The following is a 24248-nucleotide window of genomic DNA, read 5'->3' as shown; positions in this document are numbered from 1 at the left end:
AGCGAGTGGACGGAAGACCACGAACCAGATTCGTGACATAAATATAGGCCTAGTATATTTTATTTTGGTTAATTTATTGTTTTTATTTTTAAATATGTCTATAGACTAAAGTTTTTCAGTTTAAGTTTTTTATCAGTTGCGATTTTGGTTATCTTAAAATTAATGAAAATTAGAAATCTTGTTCTGGCAACTAGCTGAAATAAAATAAGTTTATTTTGGGGGTCATCATGTGACACACAGCAGCCACAACAGCACTTTTTCCTTTTTATTCGAAACATTCCCAAATGCATTAACTATATCATGAAATATCTTGATTCGCACCTTTATAGATTATATTAGTTGATCTAGTGGGCGATGGTCAAAGTAACCTAATAATGTAATCTATTAAATAGGCTATGGGTGTCATGCCATAACATATTTTAATACGACTGACTTTATATTTAATGTGAATTTAACATTGAAAGTTAATGTGAATAAAAACATTTTAAGTTAGGCTACTAATCATAACACTTTCATTGTACAGAAAGAGAGCAAAGAACATTTACATGATCAAAGAACATTTTCACTGACAGTCTAGAGTTCAAGCACTCTCAAAAACTCCCATTAAAATCACTGAAGCTGTTTACACTATGAAATGAATATCTTACTTACATATTCGTACACACATTTGCACTTTATTGTTTCTAAAGAGAGAATTCGCCAGAAAGAGGTATTCAGTCAGCGAGCGAGAGAAGAAAACACAGGCATTTTAGCGATGACTCATTTGAACGCCTCTGATTGGTCATTGCATTCATAAGCTCAACAGAATCGTGTGTGATTGGTTATAATGCGCAGTGCTGTAAAACACGTCAGCGCCAGCCAGCGAACGCAGATTTGAATTTAGCAGCTGATGATATGACGCACTGAACGTTTTAATCACGCCGGTGCGATTGTATTAAATATAGAAAATATGAATAGGATATTTTTTGTCTTTTGGAAGCTGCATTCAAAATCCACTTGGCTCAAAAATCTGAGGGGGCACGTGCCCCCTCACTTTGAATGGGCATGACGCCGCTGTGTGTGTGTGTGGGTGTGTGTGCGGGTGTGTGTGCACAGAGGGCTGTGAGACTAACTCAGTAAAGTACCAGTTTAGACTAGTTTATAGCCTATCATAAATAGTTTTTTTTTTTTTTTTTTTGTCAGGGTTTTAATCTAGTCACTTAGGCTGTACCTGTGTGTGTGCGCGTGCGTGCGTGCGTGTGTGTGCGTGGCTCCCCCATCACACTGCTGCTGTATCCTCCGCGTTATTGAGAGCGCAGGGGAGAGAGAGAGAGAGAGAGAGAGTATCCGGTGCACGGGATATCCGAGCACACCGGCGATCTGACCGAGCAAGCAAATCTGGCCTCAGACACATTTTTAATGTGATGCGAGTGATATCACCCTTGAAGAAGCCGCGCACTGACCGGTGTCATCGAATGTACCGAGTGTCGTTTTGCGCCACGCATCCCCTTCTTCTCATCGCGCACCTGACTGAAGTATGCCAGAGAAAAGAGACAGCGCTCAATCCATCCGGGATTATTCATACATCGCATGAGAAGCATTTTACCGCGCCGATCTGTGCCATAATCATTCATCCTTAGGAGTGGGTGTGCAGGTAAGGACGCAGTGAATCGCATTGAGGTCCGTACTGGAGAACAGTGATTCACGTACGCTGTTATAATGTCCGTTGATGCCTGTACGGTGAATGCAGCGAACACCGGCCTGTGCTGGCCACACACTGCAGTCATTTCTGGGCCGTGTCTTCAGCGATATTGTGCTTGTTGTAAATGTCAACCGCTTGTTTTGTGTTTAAGAAAGCCAGGCCTGATATTTCTATCCGCACGCGGCTGCTGCATTTTCCAACACACTGCCCATTGGACCACATTGAGGAAAGTTGCTTGTAAGCCCAATAAGTGCCAATGTAAAGTGACAGGCCTGAATGGAAGAAAATATTTAATATGTGGCATGAACAGCAGATATGTAAACCGACGAGAATAAACAGCGCTGGGTGTAAACGGTGATGGGAATAATGGTCAACAATGCGGTAAAGGCATTGAAGAAATACATCATCCATGCATTCTAGCTGCACCCACAGCTCCAGTCATGTGTCAGAAATTAGCAGCAGGAGTGGACTTTTTGTGTAAAACGTCAAACTGCCATCCATTTAGCAGCATTAAAAGAATAGTCTCGTGTGAGGTGTCTAATTTTCGGATCTTGGTTAGTTGAAACAAGAGGCAGGACGTATGAGTCATAGTAAGGTTAAATGCAATCAGTAGGTTATATATGTTGGTGTCTGCATTGCTCCAGTCGTATAGTCTCCCGATATCGATGCACAACCTTACTGTATGTAGTATTTAGACTGCAAAGGAGGCACAGAAGCTGCACCTAAAGCAGCATATATGGCACAAAAATGTTTGTTTATGCATACTGTTAAATTCTGCACATAGAGCAGGTGGAATAAATCCATTTACACAGGAGTTATAATAGCAAAAATAATGTTATGAAATTGATGTTTTATGATTATGAAAAAAATAATGAATGAATATAAATGCAATAAAAATATAATATAAACTTATATTAAAATTAATTAATCGTTTAATTTAAAAACAACAATTTAAAATACATTTTTAAAAATAAAATTTAAAAAGAAGAACCATTTTAAATTATAAAAAATGTATTTATGCTTGTTATATTAAATCATATTTATTTTACATAATATGAAATTGTACCTTTTAAAATACACTTTGAGCCATCTAACTGGGCTGTGTAGAGACACTCAATTATGTATGAAACCATATACATGTGTCATTATATTTGCAAACACTGCTGCATACCAGTATGTTGGTGTTCTAATAGATTTATACTATAATTGTGGTATAAATTTATTGATGCTCAACTTAGACACAGAGCAACTTTTTTATTTGCAACACGCACTTGTTTTGATACTTATGCATTCAGTTAATTTGATGCAAATGCATATTTTTTAAAAAGAGTTTTTTTTGCACATTAATAATTCAGTCTTTTACAGTGAAGAGATTGAATGCTTGCTTTATTAGCAATAGATTTCGTAACAAATATTTTAACCAGTGTCATAGTCCGTAGTGTTGACGTTCACTATTGCACCTATCGGTTGGTTGTCTTTTAAAATAAATTTGAAATAAAAATCAAATCATATTGGGTTTCTGAAACACAATATGCACAGCTCTGTTTATAAGTGCATGTGTTTAATGTGTAGTCCAGTTCTATTGATGTCATTGATCCCCAAGCAGATTTTCAGTGGAATAAATTCATCATTATGTCTATATCTACTTAATTCAATCAAGAAATGAAGGAAGGTGGCAGCAAGCAGAGAGAGAGAGAGAAGTCCTCTGCCCGGGGACTGACGGCCTTCATGTTAATGCAGCATGGCATGATCTCCCTCAGGTCCTCCTCGACTCTTTGAGGACTGGATCACTTTTTTTATTCCCCTGAAAGCAACCTATACAGTCTGAGACGAAGCCCCAGCTCCTGATCTATATCTGACCTATTTGAGTTTAAATGTAGAATGTCCTTTTTAAAGGGCAACCGCTGTTTTTGTTGAGGCAGATTCTTCTGTCAGATTATCCACATCCAGTCCGTCTGTCTCACATTGTCTTGAGAAGATGGAAACTGATTTAGGAACATGATGTCATTATGATATTAAAGCAGATTTGTGCTTATGCCTAATGCTTATTTCTTGACCGTGAGGAGACAGGGTGGACGGTACCTGCTGCTTTCATAAATTAAAAAGAGCTAACTAATTAATATAAGCTGGCCCAGACCAAATCATATTGTATTTTCTGGGCCAAACATCTGTGGAATTCTGAGAAATGGATTTCGTGGTATGGTAAAAATGTGTTCAAATGAGCTGAAAGAACTACACTCTTAATGCTGAATAGCTGAAAACATAATTAAATTAGCTCAAATATTTAATAAAAATATAAACAAGCAGTGGGACATGTGCAGAACTTGATGTGTTCCAATTCTGTGAAAATTTCCTATGCACTGAAATAATTATACTTTGGACCAAATTAAAAAAAATAAATAAAAATACTCTTGTTACAGCCAAATTTATTCGTTTAGTATTAGTATTACTATTTATAGTTTCATTCAAACCTTAAATTTTTATTTAATATTAATAAAAACATTTTATTTCCCATAAGACAAAAAAAATCATACAAAGTAAAAATTAATAATATATTTTCTTTAGGCATTTGGCTTTTTAAAACATAATTTCACCATACACCAATTTTCAATCAATTTTCATTAATATAAAACCAAAAACAAAAAAAACTTTCTAAGTCAGTGTTTAATTTTAATATTCATTGAGATGTCTTTGGAAAATATAATATTTTATGTTATGTACTACTCTGTAAAAAGTGTCATCTTAAATAATTATTTCTAACTTTTTTTACACATAAAAATCAATGTGGAAGCAGTCATGTTAAATAATATTTTATATTTGAATAAAACCAGTAAATTTAGATGTTATCATTTAAAAAAAAACTCTGCAGTAAGTAAAGCTAGTACAGTATATGTTCTGCACATGAATACTCTGGTGTCAAGGGAACTTTAAACATAATAATCTTTAATTTTGTTCAATGTTGAAAAAGGTATTTGCTTCTATAGACAAACCGAACAAAACCATGATTTTTCATTAGACCATTACTTTAAATAAATGACACGGTCGTTTTAACTCCAGTGTCATGGTCAGCTGTTGAATAGTGTCCTTTTGATTACATCATTGTCCCTTCATCATTTCTTGGTGAATCTGTGTATCTCTAAGGAGGTGAAAGGCTGAGCAGAGTTTACGTTTGTCAGCTCTGTAAGAGAGGCTGAGATTTATCGACTGGCCGGTACTGTGAGGAAGGTCCAGAGCACAGCCAAAGCCGTATAATAATGAGCAATACTCTGCAAGGAACAGTGGTAGAATAAGGCTTCAACTCCTTGATTTACCCACCTTCAAAAAAACAGGCCTTTTCGACACATTTACTCGCTAAAATCCACAGTCCATCAACCAGAACTACTGATTTTGCCTGAAACCTCAGAAGATAAATGACCTGAATCAAACGTAGTCACTGTGTGTGTGTGTGTGTGTGTGTGTGTGTGTGGTGCAGTCGTGTCTGATTCTTGAGACAGCCTGTGAGGAGTGCAGTTAATTGTGAACTTGTGAACGCCTGAAGACTCGTGCTCCTCTCACAGCTGTGTTTGTTTGTCAGGGAGAAACACATGTCAGTCAGATCCTGCAGTCAGACGCCTGTCATGTCCGTGGACACCAGGTGCTGGGCAGGAATAAAGCCCCGACAGGCCTGGTATAAGGACAAGAGAGCCTGACACGAGGTCAAACCATTACTACTGGTATCGGAGAAGTGGTCAGGGAAGCCCTGGGTACATTATACTGACTCCCAATGTCATTCGATACACAGGTTGTGTAAGAGATACATTGCAAATTTGTTTTCTTACTAGCTAAATTTGTGTGTGTAGATTTCCTGTTGTTTGTGTATTATTAATATGTGAACACTTGTGAAAAAGAAGTGCGCTTAATTGTGTTGAAAGTGCACTTAAAGTGTTCACTTAAGTACACTTTTACAAAGTGCACTTTTTAATAATGTCAAATTATAAGTTTTACTTTAAAGTATTTTATTATATATTATGATATAATAACTTTTGTCATTTTTTTTAATTAGTTCACCATAAATAGAAGTAATTACATATAAAGATGCACTCAGGTCTTACTTTATTGGTTAAAAAGCACTCTTAATTTCAACTAATTGCATTTAGTAATTTAAACTGTAATACATATTCATTTAATTGTAACAACATTCGTGTCAGTAAACATTAAATTCAGTTTGGACCTATAAGTATATTCCATTAATCCTGTAAAAAAAAAACACACACATGCATGTATATATTTAAGAAAAATATGTTATATTTCTATATTAAATATATTTATATATAATATAAATTATATGAAAATAAATATATACATGTAAATATTTTCTAAATATATACTGTATGGGTGTGTCTTTATATATACATAATAAGTATACACAGTACACATATATATTATATAAACAAAAACTTTTATTTTGGATGCGATTAATCGCAATTAATCATTGCCCAGCACTAATCCTATGACATAAAAGCATTTGTCTTTTAATCAATGTATGTTAGCTTTGAGATTTAAAAAAGTTAAAAGTTCACTAAATAAGTATTTATCAGAAATAAACATTTAAATTACACTATTTTTTGCTGCACAAGTTGTATGTTACAGACAGGGTTTCTCTCTGATATTCTTGATTCTCCACAATCCCACACTTAATCAAATGAGGCTGCAAATAAAGGAAGAGATTGTGGAACACCAACTAAGATGAATTAGAACAAGCTTCCTGATTTCTCACCAGAGATCACACTTATGAGCTTGTGTTGAACAGCTCACAGACTTTGTGGGTGTATTTTCCCAAAAGTGGGAGTAATATTTCTAGGTCAGGTTTGCATTTTAATATTATGTGGTTGGGATCAGTTTAGCAAGATACATATCACTCTCTGAAATTAATTACAAATGTTGGCTTATAGATTTTTTATTTTATTTTTTTTAATCCTAAACTCATTTGTTGAAAACTTAAATTGTGGTCACATAGATTTCTGGTTTACTAAAATTCTAGACTAATTCACTTTCCAGTGGTGGGACTGCAGTGCTTAATCTAATTGACAAAGAACTTGTTTAATGTGATAAGAAAACTTATATGTCTCTCATTTGGGGATAGTGATATATCTCAGTGCCCCCTTTTGCTGTTTGCTTTTTGATACAGAGTATTTGATCATTTTCATTTTTACAGTTTGTTCTAAAAATGATTTTCCAAGCTATCTACAGTCTATTTTGGGTATTTTTGTGTTATTAATACATTGAAAAATCAAATGAAATTACAAAAGAATGTGCCAAGTGGATTGTGATTGTGAATTTTACTCCGTGACAAAACGGAAAATGTCAGTGTGCCTTAAAGACATGAGTTCCTTTTTGCATAAAATACATGGCCCACATACTATACCTCCCCATTAAATCTCATGATTTGTGAAGAATCTGTGAAAATAGGCCAACTGTGAAACATCTGAAACACTTTCTTGAGCCAAGTCTGTTTAAACATCATGAGGATTTAAAAAAAAAAAAAAAGTCAAACTTGTACATATGTGTGTGTGTGTGTGTGTGTGTGTACCTACATACATACATACATACATTCATGAATATATATATATATATATATACACACACACACACATTTAAATATATGCAAATATATACAGTATAATTTATATGAAGCACCAAACAGGAAATAATTATATAATATCTGAATGTATAAATGTAAATTGTGAATATATAGAAGTAAATCAGAATGTATTTTTTTACAGTTTTTTACTTATACAGTGGGGCAAAAAAGTATTTAGTCAGCCACCAATTGTGCAAGTTCTCCCACTTAAAAAGATGAGAGAGGCCTGTAATTTTCATCATAGGTATACCTCAACTATGAGAGACAAAATGAGGAGGAAAAAATCCAGAAAATCACATTGTAGGATTTTTAAAGAATTAATTGGTAAATTCCTCGGTAAAATAAGTATTTGGTCACCTACAAACAAGCAAGATTTCTGGCTCTCACAGACCTGTAACTTCTTCTTTAAGAGGCTCCTCTGTCCTCCACTCGTTACCTGTATTAATGGCATCTGTTTGAACTCGTTATCAGTATAAAAGACACATGTCCACAACCTCAAACAGTCCAACTCCAAACTCCACCATGGCCAAGACCAAAGAGCTGTCAAAGGACACCAGAAACAAAATTGTAGACCTGCACCAGGCTGGGAAGACTGAATCTGCAATAGGTAACTAGCTTGGTGTGAAGAAATCAACTGTGGGAGCAATTATTAAAAAATGGAAGACAAGAATTCATGATCACAAGAACTGTGAGCAAAAATCCCAGAACCACACGGGGGGACCTAGTGAATGACCTGCAGAGAGCTGGGACCAAAGTAACAAAGGCCTCAAATCCTGCAGTGCCAGACGTGTCCCCCTGCTTAAGCCAGTACATGTCCAGGCCCGTCTGAAGTTTGCTAGAGAGCATTTGGATGATCCAGAAGAGGATTGGGAGAATGTCATATGGTCAGATCAAACCAAAATATAACTTTTTGGTAAAAACGCAACTTGTCGTGTTTGGAGGAGAAAGAATGCTGAGTTGCATCCAAAGAACACCATACCTACTGTGAAGCATGGGGGCGGAAACATCATGCTTTGGGGCTGTTTTTCTGCAAAGGGACCAGGACGACTGATCCGTGTAAACGAAAGAATGAATGGGGCCATGTATCGTGAGATTTTGAGTGAAAATACCAGCAACAGTGTGTGAAGACTTACAGAAAACATTTGACCTCTGTCATTGCCAACAAAGGGTATATAACAAAGTATTGAGATGAAATTTTGTTATTGACCAAATACTTATTTTCCACCATAATTTGCAAATAAATTCTTTAAAAATCCTACAATGTGATTTTCTGGATTTTTTTTTTCTCATTTTGTCTCTCATAGTTGAGGTATACCTATGATGACAATTACAGGCCTCTCTCATCTTTTTAAGTGGGAGAACTTGCACAATTGGTGGCTGACTAGTTGTAAGCCTGAATATATCTACATATTGCAATTTGTATTTATATATTCAGAATTATAATATTCACATTTTACATTTATATATTAAGATTTTTATCTTTAGATATTCTGATTTACTTTTATATATTCTGATTCATAAATATACATTCTGATTTAATTCCATATATTCAGACTTACAACTATATATATATATATATATATATATATTCCGATTTACATTTATATATTCAGATTAATAAAAATATATTTTGATTTACTTCCATATATAAAATAAATACATTTAAATATTAAGATTTTATTTATTAAGGTTTCATGTTTGGCGCTTCATAAATGTAAAAATATATAAAAATATGAATGTACAAGTGAAATATGAAAATGTATATAATGCAAATATATATTTGAAATAAGAATGAATGGCATAGATCTGTCACACAAAACATAAATTCAGCGTATCTCTTTCTGTCTCTTTATGTGCCATTTGGAATATTTGTCAGGATGTCCAAAACCATGGTGTGTGTGTGTGCACGTGTGTGTGTGTGTGTGTGTGTGTGTGTGTGTGTGTGTGTTATTATGGGGGGATGGTGCTGTTGAGATTTTGGGTTTATGAGTACTGGGGGAGGGTAACGCTCTTTATTTGTGTGCTGCATACTCTCACTACAATAATGACTGAAATCTCAATGAATGTGTGAGGAGAAAGAGCAGATCACACCTGTCAAAGACTCTCTGTGTTTGTTTATAACCATGAGAACAGTGACTGTATGGATGGAAATTCGAGGAACAGCACATATGGCACTCAGCAGACCAATGATGGTCTGGTTGTTCACTGGCAGACAGTGGAAAGGCTTCTGGAAGGGGGATGGGGTGAAGGATTAGCCTCCTAAATCTATTAGAAATTCATTCATACTAAATTCACTTCTCAAGACGCTGAAGAAAAAAAAAGAGGGGGTGCTCTCTCTTACATTGGTAGGTGAATTGACCCAGTTGTTCTGTATTCCTGTAAAAAGGTCACCCTGTGACGTCACCCTCTAGTTACTGTACATCAGCTTGAGGGGAAATGGGACAGTTATTTGTTTTGGTTTCACAGAAAGATCTGACTCATAAAACAAATCATTCCGGTCCTGGATGCTGAATAGAGCCAATGCAGCGTTTCTGAGCTACTTTAGATAACATAGTAGGCTCATAACTGTGACGCAAAACACCTGTTAAGCTAGCTTGCACAGCACATATAGGCCTTACATTAGTTTACATGTCGGGAGCCATGGCTGTGTTCCAGTCACTTCACAGTGCCTTGCAAAGTAGACTTCGCAGGGTATTAAGCCATTAGTTGTAGACAGCATCTAGGCTCAGTCTCAAAGACACTAAAAAGGCAAGTGTACAGTATATCTTCACAGAAAGTGAAAATGGTAAATATACCCATCAGTCATTGTACACCACCGCAGTAAACACAAAGGAACATTTTTCTTCATATTAAATTGGTTACTAGACAATTAGATATATTTGTGTGTGATTGTAAATTGCACTAGATGTGACAATCAAGCATATCAGAGAGAAACCCTGTCTGTAACATACAAACCTGTACTCTGTGTAGCTTTATGTTGGCAACGTCACTTTAAAGGGTCAGTAAAATTAATCCACATTGAGTGATAAAATCCAATCTTTGTGAAGGGACATAATTGCTTTATATGATGAACAGATTTAATTTAGCCTTTTATTCACATATTATTCACATTGATTGCACAGCTCGATTCACATGGATTAGCTTTATGATCTCTTTATTAAACTTTTTGAAGCATACAAGACTTGATGGAACAAGGCTTGAAATGGTGGAACAAAAATCTCTCAGATTTAAAAATGATCTTCATTTGTGTTTCAAAGATAAAGAAAAGTCAACCCAGGCTTATTGGGAAAAAAACATGCCTCTACATTTTTTTTAAAACTCCAGAGATGCACCTGTACATTCAATTCACAGCAGTTTCCAGATTAAATAGAGGCTGTAAAACAACTTCAAAAACATCTTTCTAACTTTTCTAAAACAATTTTTTGTAAAAAGAAAAAAGTAAAACATTTGTAAACTAATACATTTTTATGTTTACATTACATGACCTGCTCCATATGTATGGCTTTTCTGACATGGTAAACTTGCTCGGTAGCACACCCGGTACAGCATTGACAGCATTTAGGTACAAGTCTTCTGTGACGCATGAATCACAAGTAAGCTTAAAAAATAAAGGTCAAACACTTGTATAAATAAGCTAAAATGGCATGGTTGCAAGCGTTACATTTGATTTTGTTAACAATATCGGTTAGTTTTAAGGTAGTGTTTAGTGTAGGTGGCATTTTCAGCACTACTCACCATACTTTTAATTTCCAAATTGCTGTGATACATACAAGAACCAACATACTGTAACAAACTGTTGCCAGATTCACGTTCATCTGCTTCAAATAAAACTGAACGTGCTTTTAGCGCTACTCTCTGCACATTTCACTTTGAAAGTCTGACATATGCAAAAGCAATGTACTATTAGCAGAAATGTTGTCAAACACACTTTTTCCCAATGAACCTTTGTTGAAAAGTCTTGTGGGTTTGGAATGACATGATGGTGATTAAATGGTGACAGAATTTTCGGTCCCACTTTATATTAGGTGGCCTTAACTATTATGTACTTACATTTGAATTAATCATGTGGTACAATGCACTTATTGTGTTCATACATGTTTTTACATTGTACTTATATTTTTAAAAATACTTATATGTAATTACATCTGTAATTAATTTCTGTAATTACATTTATAATTACGCTGTTGACCCGTCCCTTACACCTTAACCCACCCTTAAACCTACCCATACCACCAAACCTGCTCCTAACCTTACCTGTATCCCACCTCAATAGCAGCAATAGTGTTTTTCAATACAGTATGAACACAATAAGTACATTGTATTTATTTTTGATGTAAGTACATAGTAGTTAAGGCCACCTAATATAAAGTGTGACCGAATTTTCATTTTTAGGTGAACTGTCCCTTTAAGGCAAGTTAGTTCACCTGGCGGCCATCTTGATAACACCCCCTTGGCAGCTAGTTCCTAGTCATGCTAGAACAGCTTCTTTCTACTTCAATATGAAAAGACTGAAACTGCATGCCAAATTTACATTTCACCAACATTATGTCAAATCAGCTATAAATCTGACAGTAAACAAAAGACCAAATGTCAAAAATGCATTTGGCCATGTTGAGTTGCCATTTGATCTATTCATTTTTCTGTGAGTGCCTTGTCTCCTTGTCTGTATCTACTGTAAACTGTATCTGAAATCTATATCTGCGTGTAAGTCTGTGTTTGTGTGCCTTTTATGAATAGTGATTTGGATTCTATTAGGTTTGTGTTTGTATGTGTTTGGGTGGTACTGTGGAAACTGACTTTTACTGCATTGTATGCAGGGCTGCTTGAGGAAGCAGGCGCGATGGCCAATGCCTCAACAGACCTGGACAATGCTGAGGCCCAGAGACAGCTCAACAACAACAACAGGCCTGCAAGCACAGGATTCTGGGAAACAGAGACCACCAGTTCCAAACTATTTGAGTGCTCTCGCATCAAAGCACTAGCAGGTGAGTAGAGGATCTGCTAGATCTGTGAATGTGTATGTCTATATTTTGATGTATACATGAATGTTTTTTATTTCGCAACGATGCACTAAAAATGACACTTAAGACATTTATTTTACAAATGCTGTTCTTTCTATTAATCAAAAAATCCTGAAAGAATATATCTTGGTTTCCATAAAAATATGAATCGGCTAAAACTGCTTTCAACATTGATAATAATAAGAAGGATCATTTGACACAAAAGACTAGAGAAAATTCAGTTTTGCATCACAGGAATAAATTACATTTTAAAATATATTAAAGTAGAAAACACATTTTAAATATTACTGTTCTGCATCCTTTGTGAGCATAAGAGACTTCTTTCAAAACTGTTGGAAAACCGACCCCAAACTTAAAACGGTAGTGTATATAATAAGGATACAATTCTTCTACACCCATATTCTTGTTATGGATGAGAAATAATAAATGGCTAAAATAAAAATTCTGTAACACTTTGTCAAAAATAAAACACTAAAAATGAAAAACAATTGTTCAATTGAATTAGGCAAATCGACTTTATAATTTACAGAATGCAAAATAAATATTAATTCTGAGATTTGCTAAAGATTACATTTAACAGCATTATTAAACTGGTGTTTTTTTAAAGCTTAACATTAAACAAGACCACGACAAAGATAATCTAAATGTAAAAGCAGGAGAAATTAGCTTATGCTATGAATTATATAATACTGACTGGTAAATAAAGAATATATCTGATAACCGATATGGTACCGATATCGTGTATCCTTTACATTGTTGTTTGTCTCTCTCATTCTACCAGATGAGAGGGACGCAGTCCAGAAGAAAACCTTTACTAAGTGGGTGAACTCTCACTTGGCCCGTGTGTCCTGCCGTATCGCTGACCTGTATAATGACCTGAGAGACGGATACATGCTCATCAGATTGCTGGAGGTGCTGTCAGGAGAGCTGCTGGTGAGTTCTCAGTTTCCTCAGAAAACACCAGCTGAACAACCTTTTTCCACCCAAAGGTTTTACATTTATGCATTTTTCCAAAGCAACTTATTTTGGTCCATGATTTCTGCCTTCCAAAACTATTTTATTTTCAGTTAAATATTTTTGGTTGCCAGAATTTTGGTGCATCACTGATTATTAGTGTTGCTTGCTAGTATCATAACATGCAAGCACTTTGCTGTTCTATTTGGGTTGAGCCCAACTCAAATGAATGATAGCTTTGATTTGACTCAATGAAGATAGGAATTGACCTAATATTTTTGCCTACTGGTGATTTGACCAGTAAAACATCATCCAGAAACCTAGCAACACATAGCAGTGTCATGAAAACGCTCAGCGTTGTGTTGATACTATAAAAAAAAAAAAAAATCATGTTTTTCTTTTTAATAACTTGCACTAAGATTTGATTCAGCCCAGTGTTATTTTAATATTATTTATATACTATTAGAATTTGTATTATTATTTTAAATGAGCTTTTATATATTGTGATATGTTCAGTGTTTATTTTAAGTATAGTAATTTTGGGATGTGCATTTACTTTACTTTTTTTTTTTTTTTTTATATTATTCAGATTTAATTTATTTTTATTTGTTTTAGTTTTTATTTATTTCTAGTAAGTAATTTTTCTGCTTCAAATTAAACATATTTCAGTTAGTTTTCATGGGAAAATATCTTGCTTTTGTTTAGTTTAAGTTTTTCACCAAATATTTATATTGTATCTTTTTCAAATAACGTTTATTTATAATAGGTTCAGTTTTCAATTAATGATAATAACCCTGATTCAGCCTACATGCTATACTTTATTAATTGTCTTTCAAGGTTCATGCTTGTGTGTTTCATGCATGTTCTTGTTTTAAGCCTCGGCCCACGAGAGGCAGGATGAGGATTCACTGTTTGGAGAATGTGGATAAGGCTCTTCAGTTCCTCAAAGAACAGAGGGTTCATCTAGAAAATGTTGGTTCCCATGATATAGTTGATGGGAACCACCGCCTCACTCTCGGCCTCATCTGGACCATCATCCTCCGCTTCCAGGTGAGAGTTGCTTGGATTTCTTCAGACTGCTTTGGGACTTTAAGAGAAAGCTCTGTGTACTGATCTCTGATCTCTATGCTGTCATTGACTAGCAATGGATTTATGTGATCTGATGCGGTCTGATCTGTAAAGAGGTGGCCATGTTTGGACCCTGTGGGGGTGTTTGATCCCTGTCTGCCCTTTATGGTCCCTGCTGAGTGTGTGATCACTGTCTGTGTGGTGCCTGTGTGTCTCTATGGCCGATTGTCAATACCTACATTACATTCTGTAGGTATGCAGTACTGATAGCAGTGGAGTTAGCTGAATACAGTTGAGTCAAAGGCTCTGTCCTAAATGGCTCACTTCATGTCTACTTACAATGGCCGCAGTATGCATATGACTGTGAAGTCCACAAGACCATAGGGTGACCAATTCATGTACTCTGCCCAGTTTTCATGTCTTCAACCAAGGATTACCCTGTGAAAAAGAGTGTCCTTACCTGTATCAAATGTCTACTTCAAGTCTTAAAAATATATATTTTGAAAACTGTACTTGCAGATAATGTAATATTAATGAAATAAAAGGCCACTTAAAGGGATAGTTCACCCAAAAATGAAAATTTACACACAAAGGAAGATATTTTGAAGAAAGTTTGTAACCAGGCTTGTTTTGGGGTGCCATTGACTTCCATAGTAGGAAAAAAGAAATACTATGGAAGTCAATGGTGCCCCAGAACTGCTCTGTTTCCCACATTCTTCAGAATATCTTCCTTTGTGTTCAGCAGAACAAAGACATTCATACAGGTTTGGAACTACTTGAGGGTGAGTAAATGATGACAGAATTCTCATTTTTGGGTGAACTATCCCTTTAAGTGCACTTAAAGAGAGAACACTTTCATGACTATGATTCTTAACACACTTAAGTACACTTTTAAAAAGTGCACTTTTTTAAAAGTACATTTGTAAACATTATCTTTTAATAATCTTTTGTAACGCTTTAAAGAAGTATACTTATTTATGTTTTTTACTAACCTACTAAAGTACATATAAAGTACTTGATTATAATTGTAAGTGTAGTGTTATTTGATTATTACATTTGTATAATAATAATATAATACTCTATATATAATATAATATTTATATTATTATTATTAATAATAACAATGATGCATATTATTTCTATTGAACTTTTCTTAAACCCAAAGCTTTGCTCGGCATAAAATCATCGCAATAAAAACAATAAAGTAATAAGAAATAAAAAATAAATACACTCAATGACAAGACAGCATTGAAAAGATGAGTCTCTTCTTAAAACAGTTATCAAATATATATTTTGTATGTACTATATTAATATATGTTCTAAATTAACTAATTATGTACTAAATCAATATATTTTAAATGAACTAAATTGCAACTTCATCATTACGAATATAATTACAAATATATTTAAATAAACAACACACATTCAGTTAAAATGACGATAAAGTATATTTTAGTTGATCATAAATTATTGTACATTCCGCAGTACACTTTAACCATATTTCAAAACAATAGAAGTAATTATGAAATTATGTATAAAGATGTAATTAAGTCCTCCTTAAGTGGGTCAAAAAAGCACCCATGAGCAGTTTTAAGTTAAACTAATTGCATTTAATTTAATACAAATGTAAACTATAACACATTTTCATTTAATTGTAAATAACATGCACTTAAATTTCCAAAAACATTCAATTCAGTTCCCACTTCACTATATTCTTTTAAATATATTTAATATACTGTATATATATATGTATGTACATTACTTCTTAATATATATATATATTTTTAATTAAGTACTCTTTTTAAAGTGTGCTAAAGTGTACTTCTTTTACACAAGGGATGAAAATGCAAATATGGCTATTAAAGAAACCATGAAGACAACAAAAGCATGATATTTTAATTTCATTAAAAGCTAAATGTAGGTCATTTTTTGTTTGTTTTGTTTATTCTATCTAACCTACATTTTTAAATAAAATGAAATGGTGTTGAGTGGGATGGTGATGAGTGCTTTTTAGAAGTATGCTAAAGTGTACTCCATTTTCACAAGGGATATCAGGGTCTTATTTTCTCGCTCTGAATATTTTAAAGCGCTCTGTTCATGTAACTACAAAGCGCAGAGCAGCTCCTGGTTTGTATTGCCTGTCATCTCTCGGCTCCGTCAGTAAAGCAGTGGCAGGTTACCCAGAATGCCGTCTGACTGCAGCCCAGTAAGCTGATGCTGTGGCGATTGTGGACGCAGGGACGGAAAGAGGTGGAGTGTCACTCGATCCACGAGCGTGCCGTAGAGATCACGGGGTGGGGCTGTCGTTCACGCTCACCTCTCGTCCTCTCGTGAGTCTTCCTCATCCCCTCTCTCATTCATTCTCCCGCCTCCCGCCTCCCTCCTCCATATTCCTCTTTATATCCTGTCTCCATACATGCCGGAATATCTCTCCGCTCCCCTGTTTATCTCCTTTCTACCCTCCCCATCTCTGTTGGAGTTCACTCTGCCCAGTCAGCAGGTAAGGCCTAACACTGCAGCAGATGAACAGAGAGAGAGAGAGAGAGAGGGAGGAATTAGGAAGAGGGCAGATGGGAAAGCAGTAAGGCAAAACAAACATGCAAACTTCAGAATCTTGTGGATCAGAAACGTTACAGATGTAGAACTATATATCACAACTGTATAGTTTGATAATGGTTTCATAGTTGCTTTCTCTTGTTATGTATTATTGATTATAAATCTGTGTTTGCATTTCCTTTCTTTCCTTTGTAGAATTTGGCTACTCTTGTTTTAAGCATAACCTTTGTAAAATCTGGGAATTAAAGCAATAAAAGCAGTCTCGTTCAACTGGATAAGAAAAATGTTACATAATTCAAGATATACAGTGTTCTGTGAGGAAGAGTCTTCCTATCTAACTTAATGTCACAAATGGATCTTGTTTTAAGGATTTTTTTACTGGAAAACAAGACTAAAATACAGATTTTTGCAGTGCTGTTCTCTGAGGTTGTAGATATCGATCATGTATTGACTGCATGATGCGAGAAATTCAATATGACGAATGATCTTGGGACGCTGTTGTTTTGTAATGTGCTTACACAAATGTGTTGGAGATGTTTGTGTGTGTGTGTGTGTTTGGTTCACCTACTGTATGTCGCACTATAGTGGAGTGTGTCCTTGTGCCACTCATTATTATGTATTACGGTATGTCAAAAATGAACAAATTGGTGTATATATTGTCGATTGACAGAACAGGCCAGTTATTAAACCACAGATAGGCTAATGCAGATAGGCTAATACAATACAATACTGTAATGATAATACAGTATTGCTATACATGCCATTACCCAGTGTTTTAAGCAAAACCGTTGTATGAGTAGTTATTAATAGTCATACAATAACTAGGGTTTGGGATTTGGACAAACTACTAATTCCAAGGACTACAGTTGATTTCAGTAATTGTTCACAAAAAATATTTTATTGTCACTAATGATTATTGGTGGGTTTTTATTGCAAAGCAACAAAAATGTAAATATCACCACAGTTTTTTAGAAAAGCCGAAGCAAATTTATCCAGTTTGGGCTGCAAAAATCTGGGAGAAAAAAATTAATCATTATGGCACTGACATAGGTGGGAAAAATAAAATATCATAAATTTTCATTGAAGGAGAGACCTGACTTAAGATTGAATGTTTTGACTTGGGCCAGTAAGTAACCATCTAGCAGCTACCCAGAAACCGAGAAACACACAGTTTTCTTTAGAAAATATAAAAAAGGAATAATTCACCCAAAAATGAAAGTTCTGTCATCATTTAATCACCAAATCTGTTCCAAACATGTATGAGTTTCTTTCTTCTGTTGAGCACAAAAGAAGTATGATGATAACCAAACAGTTGACAGTAGCCATTGACTACCATAGTATGGCATAAAAAATATTATGGAAGTCATTGGCTACTGTCAATTGTTTGGTTACCAATCTTCATTTTGGGGTGAACTATCTCTTTAACCCTTGTAAGTTTTTCAGACATTTTTGATTGATTTTATTTTTCTAAGACAGAGCAATTTCTCTTTTTTAAATTGTGTTGAATAAAATCTATATATTAGCCACATTCTTGATTGTAGGCACACAATAATGAAGCATTGAGACTGTAAACATCCAGAGTGCAAACGGTTCATACTCATACACAACACGCATTCAGAGTGAGAGTGAAATGAACTGCAAAATGAGATTGTAACACAGTTCGTAGATACGGGAAGAAGGAGGCGGGAACCGGCAATTTATTGTCTGACGTGCACAGTTATGTTCACAAATATTGCATTACCATTAAGTAATCATCTATACTGTTTAAAATGAAAAATAAATAACAACATTTCAATATCCATCATGGCACCAAGTTAATACACAATATGAAAAACTTCAACAGGTTATAAATGTTTCTGAGCTTGTATAATTAAAGAAGACATTCTGTTATTACCAGAGGTGGGAATGTCTGTAATCACCCAGAACACTATCAATAGTCTAGCAACACCCCAGCAACTGCATAGCAAAAGCCTAGCAACCATCCAGAATATCCTAGCAACCAACTAGCAACACTTTAGCAAACATCTAGAACATCTAACTGACCAAACTATTTATTTTTCTTAAATAAGACTTTAAGACAAGCCAGCATAAAATTGTCTTTCAAACTTTTCAATCTAGTTATTACAGGTAGCCTATTCTTAAATGCTTACAAACAATTAAAATACACAGATGACTTTCCTGCCCAGTGAACACTCATGAGATCAATAACACTTAACAAAAAGCTCTTATTAGGATTCAATTATTTTTGCAGCTCAATCATGTCTATTACAGTATACAACATAAATTAAATTACAGATAATAATAATAATTCAGCAATTAACTTTTGGGAACGGATAATTTTAATTTTACAACTGGAAAGTAATCTTGCAGTAGATGAAAAACACTAGAAAAGTTAAAATACCAAAGAATTGTATATGAACTTGGTATGCACCACAATACAGTACAGTACAAAATAAAATAAAATAAAGTAAATTCAGCATCCTCTGCACATTTGGTCAAATTTCATTACAGTGTACAGTACTATAGCAGTTTCTTGGTCTCCTGACACAAGACTATATCTCAAGGCAGTCATTTCTAAGTTCTGCAAACATGCAGTACACATAAAAGATGGTTACAGATAAAATTTGACAGTCACACGTTTGAAGGTGTACAACATGTGCTAGAGTTTACTGTACATATAGAAGAGTGAAATTTCCATCATGTACTGGTACTGTACTGTAATTATATTGAATGTGTAAGTATAAAACCCATGTATATTATTCGGTCAGCTCTCTCCGTTGTTAGGATGCAGAGATTCTGATTGGTGTCATCAGTTTTGCTGCCTAATCTCATTGTTAAACTTTTTGAGAAATGTGTCTTTGTTTTGAGAACTGAATTAATGGTTTGGGAAAATGGGCCAACTAAAATCAGTTATATTAAATTAACAATAGAGAAAACTGCAATACAAGATTCTTACCTAACTCTGCTATTAGTTTTCGTGATCGGCTCATGTTATTGTTTCGTCCGATATGGCAGAAAGGCCTCTATATCCATGATGAAAGTGGAGCGAGCGGTCAGAGAATCGGATCACCAAACAATTACGGGATGAATCTCAGAACACATCCGGACGGGATTAGATTTCTCAGAGGATTTCTGAATAAACCGAGAAGCAGTATTTGATTCACGAACAAATGGGCTGCGCTTTGTATTTTTGACTCAAAAAGAACCGATTCTTAAGAGTCATTTGTTAATGAAGCCGACTACACTGGGCGCGCTGCGTGCGCGTGCAACCATCGCGCGCGGTCATCGCCGCGGCTGAAAAGTAGCACATGAAACACTGCTTACATTTATATTTTATTCTGTGATAATTCTGGGGTGGCAGGTGGGGTGGCACAGCTTTTTCTTAGGGTGCCACCCCGGTAGATCCGCCCCTGCACGCCCCTTACTGCTGATTGGCTACAAGTTTGTTTTGGTACTCGTAACCAACTCAGTTTTCTAAAGAGTTTTGGAAATTTAAAATTACATACCCCACCTTTAAGTAAGACCTAAAATAATAATTTTTAAAAAAATATATAATTTTGTGTAGTAAAAGTATAAGTATAGAATTTTGTTGATACTGCTTCTGGGAATTGTTATATCATTTCATTAAAAAAACAAATACACATTTACTGTTTTCCGTTCAAAAATAACAGCCAAGATGTAGCGCTTTTTTAAAGATTGGGATAGTCCATGGTTCTCCTGGTGTGCTTTCAGGTGTTTCATTGCAATATGAATATGACATTTTTTGGCTTCATGATCCCAGCAAGGAAAGCAAAGCCTGTGATTAATCCCTTAAAAAGCTCATAATCATTTAATGTCTGTGAATTTCAGATTGCACTTTTTATGTTGTTTCTTATTCCTAACAGATCCAGGTGATTAAGATTGAGACGGAGGACAACAGAGAGACACGCTCCGCTAAAGATGCCCTTCTTCTGTGGTGTCAGATGAAAACAGCAGGGTAACATCTATATATCTATCCCACAACTACCCATAACCAACCCAAAGACAGTCATTTTGTGTGTGTGTGTGTGTGTGTGTATGTGTGTATATATGCAGTATATATATATATATATATATATATATATATACAATCATGGCCAAAAATATCGGCACCTTTGCTAAATATGATCAAAGAAGGCTGTGAAAATTAAATATGATATGATCAAAGAAGGCTGTGAAAATTGATCTGCATTGTTAATCCTTTTGATCTTTTATTAAAAAAATTCACAAAAAACTAACCTTTCATTGGATAATAAGAATTTTAAATGGGGGGAAACATCATTATGAAATAAATGTTTTTTTCTCAAATACACGTTGGACACAATTATTGGTACCCCCAGAAATTCTTATGAGTAAAATATCTCTGAAGTATATTCTCATTCATATTCACAATTTTGAGCACTCCTGGGTGATTATGAACATGAAATTATCCAGCCATGGCTTCCTGTTTCACAGAAATATAAATAGGAGGGAAAACAAAGCCCAAATTCCCTTAATGATGATGATACTTTATTTGTCATTTCTATGTCACATAGAAACGAAATTGTGTTTCACACGTCCACATCTTACAATTCAGTGCATTATATAATACATATAAATCAGTTCAATAAAATTATTTAAAATAATAAAGCATAAATATTCTAATAAAATTATTTCAAATGCTCTAAAATGTTAAAAGAATAAATCACAAAAGAGTCACAAACTCTGATTTAGCAGCCTAATTGCTGTGGGAAGAAAGCTATTCAACAGCCGAGAAGTTCTGGTTTTTATGCTGCGGTATCTTTTTCCTGACTGCATCAATGAGAACAATCCATTAAGTGGATGTATGCAGTCCTTCAGGATACTACCAGCTCTCCGTACACAGCGCTCTGTGTAAATGTCTTGTAGCTGTGGTAGTGAGACACCAATAATTTTCTCCGCTGTTCACACAATCCGGCTGAGATTGTGTCTCTCCTCTGCTGTACAGCTTCCAAACCAGGACGAGATACAATAAGTCAGCAGACTCTCTACTGTCCCTCTATAAAACAACGTCATGGCTGTGATGGGAAGTTCCACCTAATCATCCATCACAATGAAAAAAAACAAAGAATACATTTCTGACGTGCAGCAAAAGATGATTGAGCTTCACAAATTAGTGAAGTGGCTTTATGAAAAGAGCTAGAGCAGTGAAAATTCCCATTCCACCATCAGGGCAATAATTAAGAATTTCCAATCAACATAAAATGTTAGGAAACTGCCTGGAAGAGGATGTGTGTCTATATCATCCTAATGCACGGTGAGGAGGAGAGTTTGAGTGGCTAAAGAAAAAAATTGTCAAACGGCACCTACATCACCACATGTTGTTCGGGAGGGTTTCAAGAAAAATTATCCTCGCTCATCCAAAAACAAACTCCAGCATATTCGGTTATCAGACACGACTGGAACTTCAAATGGCACTGGCTTCTATGGTCAGATGAAACTAAAAAAATTAGCTTTTTAGCAGCAAACACTCAAGATGGGTTTGGTGAACACAGGGATAAAAAGTACCCCATGTGTACAATGAAATATACTGCTGTATTTTTTATGTTGTGGGCCTACATTTCTGCTGGAGGTCCTGGACATCTTGTTTAGACACATGGCATCATGGATTCTATCGAATACCAACAGATAAAAAATCAATAAATGACTGACTCTGTTAGAAATCTTATAATGGGCCATGTTTGGATCTTCCAACCGTACAATAATCCAAACACAAACCTCAAAAACAACACAAAAATGGGTCACTGAGAACAAAACCAAGCTTCTGCTGGCCATTCCAGTCCTCTGACCTGAACCCTGTAGAACATGAGTGAACTGAAGAGAAGAAGCACCAACATGGAGCTGGGAATCTAAAGGGTCTGGAGTGATTCTGGATGAAGGAATGGTCTCTGATCTCTTGTCAGGTGTCTCTAACCTCATCAGGCATTATAGGAGAACATTTAGAGCTGTTAAACTGGCAAATGGAGGTTTCAAAAAGTATTGAATAAAAGGGTGCCGTTAATTGTGGCCAATGTGTATTAGAAAAAAATATTTATTTCATAATGATATTTCCCCCCATTTTAAATTCTTATTATCCAATGAAAGGTTAGATTTTTGTGAATTTTTAAAATAAAAGATCAAAAGGATTAACAATGCAGATTAAATTTCACAGCCTTCTTTGATCATATTTACCAAGGGTGCCGATATTTTTGGCCATGACTATATATACACTACTGGTCAAAATAATAATTTGGAATAATTAAGGTATTCCAATGTTTTTAAAAGAAGTCTTATGCTCACCAAGGGTGCATTAATTTGATCAAAATACAGAAAAACAATAATTTTTTAAAAATTATTATAATTTGTTTCTGTTTGAATATATTTTAAAATGTAATTTATTCCTGTGATGGTAAAGCAGAACTTTAAGCAGCCATCAGTGTCGCATGATCCTTCAGAAATCATTCTAATATGCTGATTTGCTGTTTAATTATCACTGTTGCTCATTTATCAATAATGATTCTTATTATAATCAGTGTGGAAAACTGTTTTTGCTGTTTAATATTTTTGTGGAAATTGTGATACATTTTTTTCTGGATTCTTTGATGAATAGAAAGTTTAAAAGAACAGCAAATTTCTATAATTCTGTAATATTATAAATGTCTTAACTGTTACTTTTGATCAATTTCATGCATTGTTGCTTCTTTTTTTGTCTTATTTATCCCAGACGTTTGACCGGTAGTGTATCACAGTTTCCACAAAAATATTACAACTGTTTTCAACAATCATGATAACCAGGGCTTGACATTAACTTTTTTGCTCATCGGCCACTGTGACTAGTGGTTTTCCAAATTTACTAGCCACTCAGCATTTTCACTGGCCACAATTTTGTTGTTGGGAAATTACTTTTTATATGACTTGATACGGCAAACAAAAATTTATTTAAATTGATTTCCAGGGCATTTTTCCCTAACCGTATTAAATGCATGCATCATCTTTCATATCAAATTCTTACATTTTATTAATAAATTCACTTAATATAATAAGATAATATAGGGCTGTTCCCAATCATATGAAATCAGTAGGCTATCTACAAAATTGATCTTTCCACTGCAGAAGAAACAGAAGTGACTGGAGCGGCATTCAGATACATTTACACAGATAGTTCAATGTAGCTGAAATATAACACGAATGCATTTACACTGCATGCTAAATTATAACAGCATAAATGTTGTGAGCTCTGTTTAAAAAACAAAAACAAACATATATATATATATATATATATATATATATATATATGTATATATATACAGTATATATATTAATATACAGATAT

The 24248-nt window shown here is 34.7% G+C and overlaps 1 protein-coding gene across 8 annotated transcripts in view; it reads left to right on the top strand.

Moving 5' to 3' along the window:
• Positions 1-1262: 1262 nt before the first annotated feature.
• LOC131524278 (spectrin beta chain, non-erythrocytic 4-like) overlaps positions 1263-24248 on the top strand; it is an 87232-nt gene continuing 64246 nt past the window's right edge. For 5 of the 8 annotated variants that reach the window (XM_058751246.1, XM_058751249.1, XM_058751245.1 and 2 more), the window contains exons 1-5: positions 1264-1633; positions 12119-12286; positions 13104-13255; positions 14153-14326; positions 20785-20876. In XM_058751246.1, coding sequence (XP_058607229.1) covers positions 12142-12286; positions 13104-13255; positions 14153-14326; positions 20785-20876 — 563 coding nt within the window. In that variant the 5' untranslated portion in view covers positions 1264-1633; positions 12119-12141. Of the gene's footprint in view, positions 1634-5255; positions 5463-12118; positions 12287-13103; positions 13256-14152; positions 14327-20784; positions 20877-24248 lie in introns of all 8 variants that reach the window. The other 3 variants (XM_058751243.1, XM_058751248.1, XM_058751250.1) reach the window with 3 other exon arrangements.

The sequence above is a fragment of the Onychostoma macrolepis genome, chromosome 18 (genome assembly GCF_012432095.1).
Source record: "Onychostoma macrolepis isolate SWU-2019 chromosome 18, ASM1243209v1, whole genome shotgun sequence".
NCBI lineage: Eukaryota > Metazoa > Chordata > Actinopteri > Cypriniformes > Cyprinidae > Onychostoma > Onychostoma macrolepis.
Note: the sequence above shows the minus strand (reverse complement) of the source record. Positions and strands in the feature narration are given on the sequence as shown.